At 46.6% G+C, this 18328-nt stretch overlaps 1 protein-coding gene across 1 annotated transcript in view; it reads left to right on the top strand.

The window, feature by feature from the left end:
* SVOP (SV2 related protein) overlaps positions 1-18328 on the top strand; it is a 54357-nt gene that overhangs the window by 17142 nt on the left and 18887 nt on the right. Inside the window, exons 5-8 of the mRNA XM_051972981.1 lie at positions 2002-2073; positions 7857-7981; positions 16108-16171; positions 17949-18074. Of these exons, the coding sequence (XP_051828941.1) occupies positions 2002-2073; positions 7857-7981; positions 16108-16171; positions 17949-18074 (387 nt within the window). The remainder of the gene's footprint in view (positions 1-2001; positions 2074-7856; positions 7982-16107; positions 16172-17948; positions 18075-18328) is intronic.

Genomic DNA, 18328 nt, shown 5'->3' with positions numbered 1-18328 from the left:
ATAGACAGATAGACACAGAGAGAAACAGAGAGACAGAGAAAAGAGAGACAGACAGACAGACAGACAGAGAGACACAGAGAGAGACAGAGAGAGAAGAGAGATAGAGACAGAGACACAGAGAGAGACAGAGAGATGGCTCCAGAGGGTGGGATCAGACGAGTGCTGAGTTCTCTCCTAGATTATAATCCATGATCCTGAGCTTCCCTTTCCCTCAGAGCAGCAGCAGACACCCTTGGTGCAATCCATGACCTGGATCCCTCCTAGCCATGAGACCTGGGATAGGTCCCATCTTATCTCAGCTCCTCTGTTTCTTCATCTGTAAAATGGACCTAATACTACTTGCATTACCTCCCTTCAAAGACTTTGGAAGGAAGGCTCTTAGGCTTATGGAGTCACAGACCAAAGGCATAGAGCTGGAAGAGACCTGAGAAGGCGTCAAGTCCGATCCTTTAGTTTTATAGAGGAGGAAACTGAGTTACATACGGTGCCCAAGGTCCCACAGCAGATGTCTAACATGGGATCTGAGCCCAGATTTTCTTGATTCCAAGTCCAGTTCTGACTCTGGTGTCAGGGAGGACAACGAGCCGTATTCTGGACAAGTTAAGTTTGCTTTGCCCGTGGCCCTCCCCGCCCAGAATTCTTAGAGCACTGACGTTTGTCCCACTCATCAAGTGATGGTTATCGATGACTCTTGTCACTCAGCACATAATAGCAATAGTAATAATAATAATAATACATGGATGGAGTTCTATACTACTTTAAAGTTTACAAAACCCTACACAAATATGATCCCATTTTGTCCTCACAACATTGTCCTGAATTCTTGAACATCAGGGAGGTGAGGCCATGACATGCAAGTGAATTGGATTCAGTGAGGGAGGAAAGGCTCTGCAAGGTCACCAGCCTCCCTTTCTCCTCCAAGCCATCTCTCTCTCTCTGTCTTTTTCCTCTCTGTCTCTGTCTCTCTGTCTCTGTCTCTCTGTCTCTCTCTCTATCTCTCTCTCTGTCTAGCTCTGTCTCTTTCTCTCTCTCTCTCTATCTCTCTCTTTGTGTCTCTTTCTCTCTCTTTATTTCTGTCTGTCTCTCTCTTTCTGTCTCTCTGACTAGCTCTGTCTCTGTCTCTGTCTCTCTCCCTCTCTTTCCCTCTCTCTTTCTGTTTCTTTGTCTCTCTGTTTCTGTCTCTCTGTCTGTCTGCCTCCATCTCTGTCATTCTCTGTCTCTCCATCCATCCTCACAATAACCCTAGGATGTACATGCTATCATTGTCACCCCCACTTTGTAGATGGGAAAACCGAGGTTGTGAATGGGATGGGACTTGCCCAGGATCACATAGCGAGGAGGAGGTCAGACTTGAACTCCCCTCCAGCACCATAGCTATGCTCCCCTGAGGCTCCTCCCAGCTCAGGATCCATGATGTCATGATCTTCCAGCACTCGAATGACCAGCTGGCTTGCCACGCGCAGGACATTTGCTTTCATTTTTGAGAAGAGGGCGCGAGTGTTGGGGAGAATGTCGACCTCGGGGTCCGGTCCTGTGTCAGCCTGGACACATCGCTTAACTTGTTTACTTCAGTTCCCTGAGCTGGAAAATAGGAAGATGATCAATAGTTGGGTTCAATATTTGATGGCTCTGACTTAGCTGTGTGGCTTAGGCCCAAATATGTCTTTGAACCGTCCTGAAGGTTTCAGCTCTGACATTCTCTGTCCCAAAGTGTCCTTCCTAGCTGTTCTAAGCTCCCTCCCACCTCTGACAGATGTCCCCTGTTCTAAGGTTCTTCCCAGCTCTGACATCCCCTGTTCTAAGTTCCCTCCCACCTCTGACAGATGTCCCCTGTTCCAAGGTTCTTCCCAGCTCTGACATCCCCTGTTCCAAGGCCCCCCCAAGCTCTGAAAAGCTTTCTGAGTCTGAGTAACTTCCTAACTTACCGGGCTGGCCGTGGCTTACTGGGGTTTCCTGGATGCTTATTCATCTCTAACAGGAGTTATCTCTCCTGTCCTCCAGGTGGTGTTTGTGGGAATGATGTCTAGCTCCACTCTTTGGGGAAACATTTCTGACCAGTACGGACGAAAAACAGTAAGTCAACCATAATCAGGAGAACTTGCGTGTGTAGTTTTCATCGTATTCAATCGCTCAGTGAGCATTTATTAAACATCTACTAAATCCTAACCACGGTGAAAAGTGCTGAGGATGTAAAGCAAGGCAAAAACTACCTGCTGCCCTCAGGGAGCTTCCATTTAAAGGGGGAAATGGCATAGAAACACAGAGGGGAGACAGAAGGTGAGCTTTGGGGGGAGGATACTCACAGCTGGGGTGGTTGGGAAAGTTCTGCAGAAGGTGATGTCTGAGAGACATCCAGAATAAAGACAAGGATCCTAAGAGACAAAGATGAGGAGAGAAAAAGGTTTCAAAACCAGGACCGCCTTTGTAAAGCTAGGAGATGAGGGACACTCTTCTGGATGTCTCTCAAACAACACCTCAAAAATGGGGCAGCTAGGTGGCGCTATAGTGGATAGAACACCAGCCCTGAAGTCGGGGGACCTGAGTTTAAATCTAGTCTCAGACACTTAACGCTTCCTGGCTGTGTGACCCTGGGCAAGTCACTTAGCCCCAGTTATCTCAACAACAACATCAAAAAAGGGGAGTAACAAGTGAGGACACTGGGAGGATCAGAATGAGTAGCGTGGGAAGAACTTTAAATGCCAAACCAATGAATTTACATATGATCTAAGTGGGAAATAGGGAGCCACTGTTGTTTATTGAGCAGGGGAGTGACAGACTCAGATCTAAACTTTATGGACAAAGAATAACTGTACGGGGGATGAACTGGCATAGGAAGAGACCAAGCTGGAGGCTGATGCAGAGATCTTTGTAGAGTGGTGACTTGTATGAGTGGAGAGAGGGCTAACTATAATATGTGAGGGACATTGTAGAAAAAAGAAATGGGACAATTTGGCAGCTGATTGGCTAGGGATAAGGATGACTGACTGTGGGAATCTGGGAGGCTGTTGTTCAATTGAGTTTGACTCTCTGTGACCCTATTTGGGATTTTCTTGGCAAAGATAACTGAAGGGGTTTGCTACTTCCTTCTCCAGCTCATTTTACAGATGAGGAAACTGAGGCAAACAGAGTTAAGTGACTTGCCCACTAGTTAAATACAATTTGGGGAGAGGGAAGGTACTAGTAGTTGGGAGGCACCAGAGAAAGGCTTTATGCAGAAAATAAATATCTGAAAAAAGAGGGTCCCTGAACCAGAGGTGAGGAGGAGAACCAGGCATGGAGGATGGCCAGGGCAAAAATCTGGAGGTGGGAGATAAGGTCAGGTGAAGGATAGAAAAGAGGCCGGTCTGTCAGACTGAGAGGAGACTGAAGAGATGGGTCTTAGAGCCAAACTGGGGAGGACTTCATCTTACTCTAGAAGCCACAGGAAGCTCGGAATCAGTAGAGTAGAAGAATGACATCATCAGATTGCTTAAGAAAATGACTTTGGCTGGGATGGGGAAGAGACTGGAGGCAGGGAGAACAATTAGGAGGCTGCTGCAGTACTCTAGGTGAGAACTGACTGGGAAAGGAGAGAAGGGGTCGGATAAGGAGAGAGAGCTAGGAAGGTAGACTAGGCAAGATCTGGAAATTGAAGGTCTGGGATCCTGCATCATCCTGGAGAACAGAAAGATTATTGCCCTCAATGGGAAATAACTGATTTTTATCTGGTGGAGGTGCAGAAATGGAAGTCATGGTCATGGTCATGGTCATGGTCATGGTCATGGCCATGGTCAAATAAGAGTTTAAAGAACCCAGGCGCTCTCTTTCAAATCCAGCCTTCCTTCCTCTTACCGCCCTAACACCAAGATGCTGCTATCCTGGGATGCCTCAGAGACTGTTCCTCGATGAATCATGTGCATTGTGATGGGGGAGGTTGAGAAAAAGGCTTCCTCGTCTCCTGCAGAGAAGAGACTCTTTCCTCCTCCTCCTCCTCCTCCCTGGGCTGGCAGACCGCCCCTGCCTGACACCTCCCTCCTACTCCTGTCCCCTTTTTTTGCTTTGCCTGGTGACGATCACCGTCTGAAAATCTGTGCTCTGCTGCAGAAATCCTAGAGGAAGGGGCAAAGTGCCCCCCATCCTAACGTGATTCCTTAGGATGCCCTTTCCCCAGGCCGTGGGGACAGTCCCATCCCTTTCCTTTGGGGAAGCTTTGCTCTGTTTGTTTTTTAAAGAATGAATATAGGGAGGAGACACGGCCCCTGCTGAGGATTTATTTATAGTCCCCTTCCCCTTGTGACTGGGCAGGAAAGAAATAACAATCACTAATTTGTACTAACCCACGGTTCCTCCTTCTTCTCATCATTGTGGGCAAAGCACTTTAGGAACTTGAAATGGCTACCCAGACATGAGCTAGGCTTCCTGGGCCTGAAAGTGGGGGTGTTAGGCTGAATCAGTGAAGGGTCTGGCTCACTGAAGATCCTCAATGCACTTTATTTATTTTTACCTGGTAGCCCTGCCTGAGCCAAAGACCGAGTGTGGCCATGTAAAAGCCCTCTGGACCCTGCTTTAACGAAGGATCCTGCTTTAACGAAGGATCCTGCTTTAATCTTCAGGTGGAACGACTTTCAAACTCAAGCTGGTCCAATCAGTATCTAAATAAGAATCCCGTTCTCTCTCAGTATCTCTGGCAAAGGGGCCATCCAGTCTTCTCTTGAAGACCTTCACTGAAGGGGAACCCCCTGCCTGCTGAAGCCATTCACTCCCCTTTGGGGCAGACCTAAGAGTTGGGAAATATTTCTCACATCAAGCCAAAATCTTCTCTGCAACCTGGGGCCAGAACAAGTCAGATTATAAACATTTATTAAGCACCTTCTAACACTTTGCTAAGTGTTCCTTGAATCTAATCTATCTTTCAAGTGACAAAGGATTTAAATTTAAAGCTGGAAGTCCCTTTGGGTTTAATCCTCTCATTTTACAGATGGGGAAACCGAGGCAGAGAATTTAAGTGATTTGCCTAATGTCATACCGCTAGTCTATGTCTGAGGTGAAATGTGAACTTGGATCTTCCTGACTTAAAATGTCCTGCCCAATCTGACATATATATATTTCATACATACATACATACATACTCCCCTCCCTCCCCCCCACATGCATATGTATTTCTCCCTGGAATCTTCACTTCTCCAGAACAAAATTTCCAGTTCATTTTGTATGACTTCTAACTCACCTAGCAGCCTAATCACTCTCCTCTGGACCTTGGCCGGTGTACCAAGAGATGAGATGATTTGTAATTCACCCATTAGATGTTTTGTGTAAAGAGGTGCATTAAAAAAAGTGTTTGAGGATCAAAGACTAATTTGTTCTCTTCGCTGCAAGTCCTGGGATCTTCATCCATCACTTATTTCCCATGAGCAATGCAAACATCTGTCTAGCTCCTGCTCCGATTATTACAATTTTGAACCGAGCTGGCTTTGAGATTCTCAAGCTGCTGCTGTACATAGCTCGGGAAGCTTGGGCTTCTCTCTTTCCTTCATCCGTCTGCCCCCATTTTCTCCTCTCTACCAGTATTCATGGTCTTTCCATCATATGGGACTAATTTTATTAGCTGACTTGTTGGCCTTTCTGTATATCCCCAGAAATTAGTGGTACACAGTAGGTGCTGAATAAATGCTCATTGATTCCCATTAATTACTCAGTAACAGATCTTTGATTCTATGACTCTTAGATTCCTTTTGATCATTTATTATTATTATTATTATTACTATTATTTATTCAAATAGGGTGTAGCCTGTAACTCCAGCTCCCCAGAAAAAATAGTGTGAACGGGACACACTTTTAAGTATACCTAGTATTACTAACATTTTGTCCATCCCTTTCTTAAGTCCAAACAATCCACAAACCAAGAAATCAAGCTTCCTATTTTTTGAGATGTAAATGCTTGCTCTGAAAGCTTAGCACTTGGCTCCAGAACTCCCATGGCTGGGCCCATATGGTGTTCTTAGAACACCCTCATTTGACAGTGCTTTAGAGTCTTTCCCAGAAGTTCCCAGATAAACTACCAGTAGATGAGAGAGAATACCCAGTCTACAGTCGGGAAGACCCGAGTTCAAATTCAGCCTCAAACACTCCCTAATTGTGTGACCTTGGGCACATCGCTTTGCCCTGTTGGCTTGGATTTCCTAATCTTCAAAAAGAGCTAGAGAAGGAGATGGCCGACCACTCCAGGATCTCTGCCAGGACAACCCCAAACGGGGTCAGGAAGATTTGGACCTGACTGAACAACACCGACCAAAAACAACAAAGTTTTCCGGAATACTGTAGTCTGAATCTTGGGAACTAACCAATTAAACAACAGCTTATAATAATAACTAACATAGCACCTACTGTGTGCCAGACACTGTGCTGAGCACGTTATAGTTATTATCTCATTTAATATTGACAACCACCTTCTCAGTGGCTCAAAAAAAAAAAAAAAGGACCTCTATCACTAGACCCTTCTGACGTCCTTTTCCTCCCCTTTTACCAGCCCCTTTCATTCACTTCCCCTCATTCTTCTCCAGGATCAGGGAATTCAAAGCAAAGTTCATCTTAGATGAATCAAATTAGGAGTCAGTATGGATTCCCCAAGAAAAAATTTTGAAAATGCCCGTCCCTCAATCTGCAACCCTTCTCCCCGTGCCAAATGCCCTTCCTGAGCATGGGGAACCCCTTTCCTAAGCTCTCCACAGTGATGGACACTGGGAGAAATGACTGAGTGATCTAACTTTTGGTGAGAAAGCCAAGGGAAGTCTAAGTGTCTACCCGCCCATGATAATAATAGCGACTCCTTTCCACCATAAGAGGCAGCCTCCTTTTCTCCCTTTCTTTTGGATCCTTTGATATAGGGAAGACTCTCTGAAGGAGATGGTGGGGAAACAGTGGGAAATTAAGGTGATGGAAAACCGTGAGATTCAGAGTGCTAAGATTCACACCTAAGTTCACACTAAATCATCAACAGACTTTGACTGTCGCTATTCTAAATGTAGGAGGGCAGGGAAATGAATGTAGTGGGTGCAGAGCCTGACTTAAAACCAGAAAGAAGGGTTCCAGTGCTGTCTCTGATACGCAGGCTGGCTGTATGAACCTCTCGGTGTTTTAGGAAACTAAGGGGAGGGGGACATGGTGTGGAGCAAGATCTGCACTGGAGAGGGGGCTTCTTCACATGGAAGGTTCCACCAGTAAAATCATCCTTATCTCTCCTCTCAAAATGAGACCTCTGTCCAATGACCAGCAAGTGGACCTATTATACAAAGAGATGAATCCTATCAATCTTAATGGTTTGGCTAAAAAGGAAATGGAAGAAAGAAGGACGTTTTAGTTCATTTGGAGGTGGGCCCCAAGCTCCACCCGGGGAAAGCTGAGAAAAGAATTGGCCCAAAGGCTTTTTCTCCTACCCCCCAAAGCTGCAAGAAATATTATTTCACGAAACGTTTTGTCCATCTGTCTATCCAGTTTTGAAAAATATTTGCACAAAGATCACCATGAAAAATACAAGATGTCAAAAAAGTTTTCAATGAGACGAATATTTTGTGCCCATTATTAATATAAATTTATTAACGTTAATATTATTATCATAGGAGAAGGCAGTCTGGGAGAATTGCGTCGTACAGAGACGAAGAGAACTGGACTGGATGTTAGGAGCCTAAGACTTAGGGGCACAGTCAGGTCCCAAAGAATCCCCCCTCCCCCAAAGAGATCAGAGTCTAACACCCATTTGACAGATGGGGATCTAGAGCTCTGGCTTTGGAATCAGACTGCCTGGTGGTGTGTGGGTAGTGTTCTCTCGTGGAGGCTGACCTCCCTGTTCTCTGCCTTGCTTCTGCCTCCTCCCGCTGCAGGGGCTGAAAATCAGCGTCTTGTGGACTCTCTACTACGGCATCCTCAGTGCTTTTGCCCCCGTGTACAGCTGGATCCTGGTCCTCAGGGGCCTCGTGGGCTTTGGGATCGGAGGAGTTCCTCAGTCGTAAGTAAATATTCATTCATTCATTCACTAAAGACTCCAATCCCTCTTCTCAGTGTGGAGGTGACCCGGGGCTCCCAGAGGGCAGGTCAGTGGACTGAAAGCTGTGCGATTCTATGTGTGTCACTGAACTTCTCTGCCTCAGTCTTCTCATCCATAACCAAACCATCAAAAAGCATTTATTAAGCATGTGCCATGTACCAGGCACTGTGCTAAGTGCCAGGATATAAAGATGGGAAGAGATGTAGACCCACCTGCAAGGCTCCTGGGGAAGACTACATGTCCATGTGAAGGCACATACAGCACTTGGGTGTGTATGTGTATATTTAGAAACACACAGAGCACACATATGTGCATATATATATGCCAGGGAGTTTGGAGCAGTGGGGGAATGAGGGGAGGATCCATATAGACTTGTCCCGAGTCTCAAAGGAAGCTCCAAGAGCCAGAGGCAAGAAGTAAGCACATCCCAGGGCGAGGGGACTGTCTTCTGTGACTCACTACCATTGCTACTATTATTTTTACTATTGTTACTACTGTTACTACTACTACTTGTACTATCATTACTACTGCTAGTCTTACTATTACTAGTACTACTCTTGCTACAGTATTACTATTACTACTATACCACTCACTGCCATTATTACTACTGCTAATCTTACTACCACTACTACTATTTTTACTGCTATTACTCCACTGCTACTACTACTTTAATGCCTCTTACGACCATCATCACTACTACTATTTACTACCATTATTAGTGCTGCTGTTATACCTCTTATTACCATTATCACTACTACTGCTCCTATTTTTATTACACTGCAACTAAACTTGTACTGCCATTACTGTTACTGCTTTTACTCCTCTTACTACCTATTATTATTGCTATTACTTTTATTACCATTATTACTACTGCTACTAAACCTCTTACTACCATTACTACTTCTTACTACCATTTCTTCTACTGCTGCAAAACTTCTTACTACCATTACTGTTACTGCTTTTATACCTCTCACTACCATTATTACTACTATTCTTATTACCATTACTACTACTTTTACTACCATTACTACTACTGCTTTTACTACATTACTACCAATGCTACTAAACCCCTTACTATCATTACTATTACTGCTTTTACATTTATTACTGCCATTAGGAACATTACTACTTTTATTACCACTGATACTACAATTCTTACTACCATCATTATTACTGCTATCAAATTTCTTTTATTACTACTACTATTGCACCTCTGACAACATTTATTACTATTACTACTCTAATTACTATTGCTACTACTACTCCCACTATCATTATACTATTCTTACCACCATTACTACTTGTAGTATTCTTAACTATCATGACTACTGTTATTCTTACTGCCATTACTACTACTACTGCAGTTTGTCTTAATACCATTATTACTGCTACTTCTTTTAAGTTATTAATTGTTTCTTCTGTTCTTATGATGACCATTACTACTACTGCTCTTATTACTGTTTCATTGCACTACTTGTGTTAGTGTTGGTCAATCCAGTCCTATTCTTTGTGACCTCATTTAAAGTTTTCTTGACAAAGGTAATGGAGTGTTTTGTTATTCCTTTCTCCAGCTCATTTGACAAATGAGGAAACTGAGTCACACAGGGTTAAGTGACTTGCCCAGCATCACACAGCTGAGGCCATATTTGAACTCAGGTCTTCTTGCTCTACTCAGTGGGGTCACCTAGCTGTCCCAACAACTATTATTACTACTACTACCATCACTATAATTATTCCCTTTATAACTACTATTACTGTTTCTGCTATTACTACTACTATTGCTACAACTACTATTATCACTACTACTACTACTACTACTACTACCACCACCACCATAAAGTCCTACCAAACTGAAACAGTTTTTATCATGGACCCAGTGAAGCTGGTCTAGCTGTTGTTGAAGACCACGTCTAGCTTCTAGTTAAGGGATGTTCTGGGCTCAATTGTCTGTAGAGGAATGAATGGAGGTGGGTCAGGGAAATAGCAGCTCTCAAAGAGCATTTGAATCAGTTGTCAGAGAGTGGCTATCTGCATTGGTGGAGAGAGTGCTCAAACCAACAAAATCACAGAGGTTTAAGTTGTAAAGTGGAATCTGGCAAATTCATTCATTGAACAAATCCATACTGAGGAGGAGCAAGATCCTGGGGGAGTCTGAGAGGTGGAGGTCTCCTTTTCTCCAAAATGAGGGGCTTAATGGAGATCATCTCTAGGCTCTAAATCCTATGATCTCATGAGTTCTGGCTAGAACAGGGCTGGGGACTTTTTTTTCTGCCAAGGGCCATTCACGGACCACACAAAATTATTAACTTAAAAACTCAGTGGGAGCTCGTGATCATCTGTGGTTGCCTTAGCAAATGATTCCACAGACCTTCTGCGGCCTCTGGGCTGGGCATTGCCTCCCCCTGGGTTACAGTAAAAGCAGAGAAAGCTTCATGAGGCCTTGGGCATGGGGGGGATGAGCAAGGGCAGCCACATTCCCATCTCCGTCATTCTGGGACTTAACGCTTGCTGGAAAATGAAGGCGCTGGGAATTTTACCCCCAGAGCAAGTGGCAGCCATGTTTCTTCCCCTCCTCCTTCCCCATTCATTATTGATCCTTCTCCCAAGGCTCTGACTGATGGAGCACCGGACTCCATCATGCCAGGGGTTAGACTTGCCTTTAAAGCCTCCGCACCTGCGAGCTGGGCCGTATCTAGGGCTCCGGTCGCACATCTTGGGACCGATTCCCTCCGCTGCCATCCCTTTCTCCGCTGCCTGGCTCGCTTCCCAGAGCTGGGCCATCATCCTGACAGGATGGCAAACATCCCAGCCCCGGGCCTTTGTTCATTGACTACGGTGCAGTCATCCGCTGAAAGATGGTCGGACCGTGAGGATGCTCCAGCTTTCCCCTTGTCATCAAGTGAGAAAGAAGCGGCAGGGCAAAGCGGGTCAAGATCAGCGGCTTTGGAGCCGGCAAAAGCTGGACTCTCGTCCCTCCCCTGAGCACACTGGCTGTGTGACCCTGGGCACAGCTCCTCGTGGGCCCCGAACAGGCAGGGCTGTGGGCAACTTGTTAAGATTATAGATGAAAAGGAAAAGAAGGAGCTAACCTATCCCGAGAGGGGTTTGCTCACCCGGGAGCTCCTTCCTCTGTGCACTAGTCCTCAGGTGAAATTACAGAATTTACAGGCTTTAAAGCTTGGAAAGAAGCATCGGGATCTCCCAGTCCCAACTCTTGATTTTCCAACTGAGGAAACAATTCCTCCATGGGAGGTCACACAGCAGAAGGAACAAAACCGGGCTGGGAGGCCACGTATCTCACAAGAAATTGTACAGGAAAGGGACCCTCAAGGCTGCTTTTTCCTCCAAGGCTCAATGGCTCCTGTTGCTTCTAGGATAAGATAAAAAATGGTGCTGGTGATGATTGTTTCTAATTCTCCACGACCCCATTTGGGATTTTCTTAGCAGGGATACTGGAGAGCTTTGCCATTTCCTTCTCCAGCTTATTTTACAGATGAGGAAACTGAGGCACTGCGTGATTTGCCCAGGATCTCACAGCTAGGAAGTCTCTGAGGCTGGATTTGAATTCAGGTCTTCCCGACTCTATCTACTGAGCTACCTAGCTGCCCATTGCCTCTAGGACATGATAAAAAAAATTCTTTAGTCTGGTATTTAAAAACCTTTCACAATAGGGCTTCTATTTACCCTTCCAGGCTCCCTAAATGTTCCATTGCTATCACGCGAGTCTGCTAGCCCTCCCCCGTAGCTCCATAGCCCCAGTGGTGAGCACTGGCTAGCACATAGTAGGGGCTTAATCCAGGTTTGCCCACTGGGCCGCCTCTTCCCAAGCAGAGCGGCCACATAAGATCCCCGGTAAGAGCTCGCTGTGGTCTCAACAGCGAACATCAGGAAATTATGTCAGAATTAGTCAGAGACGGCTGCTCGGAGCCTGCTAATTTCATTGCTCGCTCATCTGTCTCTCAGCACGATCGTAATCATGACAGAACTCATCGCCAAGCCAGGCGCATCTTCCTCCAGCCTCAAACCGGGCGGCCCCCTGAAAACAAACCCAAATCTTGATTTCCTCACCTGGGATGACAACTGGCCGGAGCGTTTCCTCCCCTCTAAGAGAATTGCTTATACTTGATCTCTGAGATAACGGGGAGTCCCTGGTGGGCACTGAAAAGGGGCGAGGAGAATGACAGGGTCAGAGTGGGCTTCAGAAAAACCATGCTGGCAGCTGAGGGGGGAAACAACCACAGTGACAGGAGAAGACCCAGAAGCTAGAAGTCAGGGGTTCAAATCCAAGCTCAGACGCTGGCTACCCAGGCCATTTGGGGTACTTTTCCAGGTCTCATTTTGCCCACTTGTAAAATGGGGAGAATGATAAAGCCATTTCCCTCTCTCCTAAGGGTGCTGTGACGGTAACCCAGAATGCCACACTGAGTTTGTCTGAGCTGGGTTAATCCTGAAGACAACTCAAAAAACTTTTACACACACACACACACACACACACACACACACACACACACACACACACATATGTGTAGTATTCACATGCATACATATCTGTATGCACACACATTCATGACTATATTTGCATATATTATATGCAAGTATATATTATGCAGGTATATGGATGTGTACGATGTACAAATGTATGTAGGTATTTAAGTAAGTATATTAATGTTATTTTCTTTGGCTCATGACCCCACCCAGGGATTTATTTGCCTGGGATTTTTTTTTTATTTTATTTATTTATTTTTTTATTTTTTTGCTAAGACAATTGGGACTAAGTGACTTGCCCAGGGTCACACAGCCAGGATGTGTTAAGTGTCTGAGACCAGATTTGAACTCAGGTCCTCCTGACTTCAGGGCTGATGCTCTATCCACTGGGCCAATTAGCTGCCCCGGAATTTCTCAGTTGGGCAATATTATACTAGACCTTCCCAGATGTAAAATTGTGTATTCCCTCTACAAGTAAGTAGGAAGCACCTGTTCTGTGACAGACAAAGTACTAGGCATTGAGCATACCAAAAAGCGCCTGCCCTCAGGAGGCTTCCGTTCTGTTCTATCAGGAGAGACCACACACACACACACACACGAGGAAGTGTGTCAGCTTCTCCGAGCTCCTGAACCTCCACTCCCGCCGGCTCTGAGGGGGCAGAGTGCCCAGGGTGGGCCCGCCAGGCCCCTCGAGGCCCGGGACCTTGGGGCAACTATTCTTTCCTGATGCTGCCGCCAAGTCCCCGCTCTGCCGGGTTCTCTCCGATAGTGGTGCTGGTGACGGGGACCAGCATCATTTCACCCGTTAACTCCCAGCAGCTTTTACAAAAAGATCTTTATTGAGATTACTCAGTTACCCAGGAATCCAAGTGCGGACATTTCCTCCCAGAGACCCCGACCCATTTTGCCCTGTACCATTCAGGGCCCGGGGAGCGTGAGCTTCAGTTGGAAGCACCGGCTCCACCGCGTCCATTCAGAACACAATTTGCCCCCTTGTTTCCCAGGCCGAGCATCTCGGCTCTGGGCCCTGCTGAGTCAGCTCATTAGTCCGGGCTCGGCCGTGGATTCTGGCTCCCAAGCCCCTGAGGGGTCGCTGCTGCCCCTGAGAGGGTCGTGGCTGTCTCCCCTGGTCCTTCCCTTCTGAGAGGCAAAACCCAGTAAGAGCAGGGGCCGACGCCCGGCCGGGTCTCCCCTCACCCAGAGGCGGACGGCGCCATCTCTAACTCCAAAGGCCGGTGCGGCCTGGTCGGGGGTCTGCGGATAATCCAAAGGCCCATAACGTCTATTCTTGTCTAGTCTGCGTGGGGACTCCGGGAAGGGGGGCTCTACCCCTCAGAAGGATGAGCCTGTCTGCAGAACGGAGAGGGAAGGGGAGGTGGAGCTGTGATTTCCCTGGTATAGGGAAGTCTCAAGTGAGAAAACGCCCTTCCCCGGGCAGGCTGGCACCTCCTCGGCAATTCAGAGTTGCCCAGAATACGAACGGGTTAAGTGACTCCCACATTCAGGGGACGTCAGAGGCACGATTTGAAAACAGGTTTTCCTGATTCCAAGTTCACATCCTGGCTATAAGAGCACAGATTTTAGGGCTGGAAGGGATTGTCTTGTTCAAATCCCCTCATTTTACAGAAAGAGAAACTGAGACCCAGAGTGGTTAGGAAATTTAACCAACAATCCCTGCTATAGGAGCACAGATTTTAGAGCTGGAAGGGATCGTCTTGTTCAAATCCCCTCGTTTTACAGAAATAGAACCTGAGGCTCTGAGTGGTTAGGAAATTTGTCCAACAATCCTGGCTGTAGGAGCACAGATTTTAGAGCTGGAAGGGATTGTCTTGTTCAAATCCCCTTATTTAAAGGAAAAGAAACTGAGACCCAGAGAGGCTGAGGAATATGTGTAATGTAACACAGGAAGGAAATCCCAGAACCAGGATTTGAACTCTTCTCATACGAGGCAAGGACGACTGGTCTTTTCTGCCTTTGTACCCCCATATCGCCAGCATCTAAGGCAGTGGTTGCTCCTTGCAGGCACTTATTAAAGCTTATTGAGTGAATATTTCCTTCTGCTTAGAAATCTTTATCGATTCCTAGATGCCTCCAGAATAAAACTCAGACTGTTATCCCAACATTCAAGGCCCCTTTTCAGATTGATCCCAAAAAATGCCCCCCACTTACTCTGGCCGTCAAATGTTTACCATATTTTCCCACCTATGTGTCTTTATCGACCCTATCTCCTCTATCTGGAACTTGGTTCCTTCTGCTTTTCACCAGTTGAATTCCCACCAATGCGAATGTTTCCATCTCTGTGTTCCGCTGTTCAGTTGTTTGAATCATGTCCAACTCTCCTTGGTCCCGTTTAGAATCTTCTTGGCAAAAGGTACTGGAGTGGTTCATCATTTCCTTCTCCAGCTCATTTTACAGATGAGAAACTGAGGCAAATAGGGCTAAGGGACTTGCCCAAGATCACACAATCGGGAAGTGTCTGAAGCTGGATTCGAACTCATGAGCCTTCCCGACTCCAGGCGGGTGCTCTGTGCACTGTGCTCCCCCCCAATCTCTGTGACAATTTAGTGCCTGTGATGTGCCAGGTGGCCCTTTGTGATACTAAGACCAGAACGGGAAAGTTCATTCCCTAATGGCACTTAGTGGGGAGGCTGATGCCCTCACAAGCACACAAATGACACCTCATACAAATAAAGACAGAGTAATTTTAGGAGGGAGAGAGTGCTAATAATTGGAAAGGGAGGAAGGGGGAATCAGGAAGGCTTCCTGTAGGAGGTGGCACCTGGATTTTCCCAGGTCAGGAGGGCAGGGGTCCGGATATGGGGGACCTCCCTTGTACAAAGGCTTCCAGGCCAGAGAATAGCTAGCAGGCCATTTTCTTTGTAATGATATTCCCCCTTAAACCTAGCCAAGCCCTGGGGGGTCCCTTTCGTCTAATCCCCTCGCTGAGACTCAGTGACTTGTCCGAAGTCTACTATTGTCTGTCCTTCATTCTCAGAGGACAAGACATCAGAGAGGGGATGTCATGACAAGCGGTGAATGGGATTTACAGGAGGGAGGGCCGGGCAAGGTCACCTGCCTCACCTTCCCCTCCGGAGCCATCTGGGTGGTAAGAGAGAGACCAGGATGACTGGAGATGCCACGGGAGCCCAAAGGCAAACGCTTAGTAAATGTCAGAGACAGAACTGGCCCCCAGGACCTCTCCAGCTCCAGAGCCAGTGTCCGTTCCACTGGAACAGTGTTGTTTTAAACTTTCCAAAATAATCTAGATCTTTGAATTTTATCGTCCCTTCAGACTATGAGTCCTCCCATGACATGAACCCTTTCTTGAATGAATGAAGGAAGATAACATTTATTAAGAGCTTTCTATGTTCCAGCACTATCCTAAGTTATGGGTATCAGCATAAACAAGACTTTCCCTGGCCCCAGAGACTTTGTATTTTTTTATAGTCTCTTTTTATTTTGGGGGGAGGACTTTGCATTTTAACAGAAGCAGTCAGCACAGAGAAAAGTGTCCCCGAAAGGCATCACGGGGTCAATTAATTTGATCGGCACTTCCTCCTGTCAATCAATAATCCATCTTTTTCTGAATTTCTCTTCCGCAGGGTAACCTTGTATGCCGAGTTCCTCCCGATGAAGGCCAGAGCCAAGTGCATCTTACTGATAGAGGTATGGCGCTGCAGCTCAGAACCCCAGCAAGGGAGACGGCTCGGGCCCCCGCAGCTTCTTCCCCATCACCCCATTCCTCCAGCCCCGGGAGCAGCGTCCTTCCTGGGCCTGGTGACACCCTTCCAAGGAAGGGACGGAGCGTGTGCTTTAAGGAAACTCAAGTAATCTATCCCAAATTTACAAATCGCCAATTATCTGAAATATAAAAGGATTCTTATTACCAGGGTGAGTGGGTAAAATCACTTCAGCCCTTGGGCCTCAGTTTCCTCCTCTATAAAATCTTAGGACTGACTTAGACGGCCTCTGAGATCCCTTCCAGCTCTGCAGTCATTGATTTTATGGAGCAGTAGCAGGTCAGAGAGGGACAGTGCTGAGTGGTTCTGGAAAATAATTTTGTGTAGAGCCCTGTTAGCATGGGATCTGAGTTCAAATCCTGACTCTGCCCCTTATAAACGATGTGACCTTGATTAAATTAATTCCTCTCTCTGTCCTTAGTCCTAGTCTAACAGGAGGAGTTAGCTGGTTGAGAAGCTTTTTTGGATCCCATCCAATTCAAAGCTTTGGGTCCTTGAGCAAGTTATTTGATTTATCTGTGCCTCAGTTTACTCATCTGTAAGATGAGGGTCTGAGACTGGATGAGTTCCAAGGCCTGTACTCCTTTACACTTCTTTTTCCCCTTCCAGTTTTACATCCGGAGCCAGTTCTTCATACTGGGTCATCTCTGCGCAGGCTGCCTGTTAACGGGACACAGCCAGCTACCATCTTGGAACACTCCCTCCAGACCCCACTGGGGTCATCGCAGGCTCAATGTGGCTGAGGAGTGGAGGGAGGGACTCCCCTTCCCTGTGTTCAGTTATTTTTCAGTTGTGTCTGACTCTGTGAATCCATTTGGGGTCATTTGGGAAAATATGCTGGAATCATTTGCTATTTCCTTTTCTAGCTCTTTTTTTAAAAAACAATTCAGGAGCTGAAAGAATCAAAGTTGTGACTTGTCCACAGCTAGAAAATGCTTGAGGCTGAACTTGAACTCAGGTCTTCCTGACACCGACCTCTTCTTTCCTTTCTGAATACCCCGATAGCAGCTTAATTGTCTAATTAACTACTTCAGCCTCCTGACACAGGCTTAGATCCTGACCACCATGGCTGACCTCTACATCTTGGCCATCCCGACTGGCTGACTTTCCCAGCTGCACCGTCCACCTTCTCCGCCCTGTCCCGTGGGCCCACTGGCCGCCCTGTCCCACCCTGGGAGTCAGCCTGTTCCCACTGACCATCCTCCCACACTGGTGACAGTGGCCGCACTGTCCACACCACTCACCCCGTCCACACTGGCCCCATTATGGAGAGTCCTAGTCTGGGATCCAAATAAGTCCTCCCACATTTACTAGCCTTGTGATTGTGGGCAAGTCTCCTTCCCGTGGAGTAAAGAAAAGGGGCTGAAATGGGGAGCACAGGACTTGGATTCAAATCCAGCTGAGTTGGCTATCATTTATGTGAACTTATGGAAATCTTGTAACTTCAGGGGGCCTCAGTTTCCTTGTCTTATAAAGAAGGGAACTGAACTACAGGCCTCTCAAGGCCCTTCAAGCTTTGGTTTGATGATCCTGCTACCTCTCTGGGCCTCAGTAATCCCATCTGTAAATTGGGGCCAATTGGGGCAATTGGCAGAAAGTCTCTGTAAAAGGGAGACTGAGGAGGTAAGGAGGCAGCTGTTGTTCCCTGGACCATTCAGCCCCTCTTTCCTGCTCATTCTGACTTCTGATTTCTCCGCTGCCAGGTATTCTGGGCCATCGGAACGGTGTTTGAGGTGGTCCTGGCCGTGTTCGTTATGCCCAGCCTGGGATGGCGTTGGCTGCTCATACTCTCTGCGGTGCCGTTGCTCCTGTTTGCCATCCTGTGCTTTGTAGGTACCTTTAAAAAAAAACAAATAATTTTCCCTCAACCAACTGAAATCTACCTTTGGTGCCTCAATTTCCACCTCCCAGATTGAGAAAGAAAAAAAAAAAAAAAAAACAAACCCGTCACAAACACAGGGGATCAAGCAAAACGAATTTCCAACTGGCCACATCCAAAAAAAAAAAGTCCTTCCCTTCTGACTCGGGAAGTGGGCGGGAAGTTTCCTTCTGAGCCCTCTGGAACCACAGTCCGTCCTTATGA

This window comes from Antechinus flavipes, chromosome 1 (assembly GCF_016432865.1).
Source record: "Antechinus flavipes isolate AdamAnt ecotype Samford, QLD, Australia chromosome 1, AdamAnt_v2, whole genome shotgun sequence".
Taxonomy (NCBI): Eukaryota; Metazoa; Chordata; class Mammalia; order Dasyuromorphia; family Dasyuridae; genus Antechinus; species Antechinus flavipes.
The sequence above is the reverse complement of the archived record's forward strand: the minus strand, read 5'-3'. Positions and strand labels throughout refer to the sequence as shown.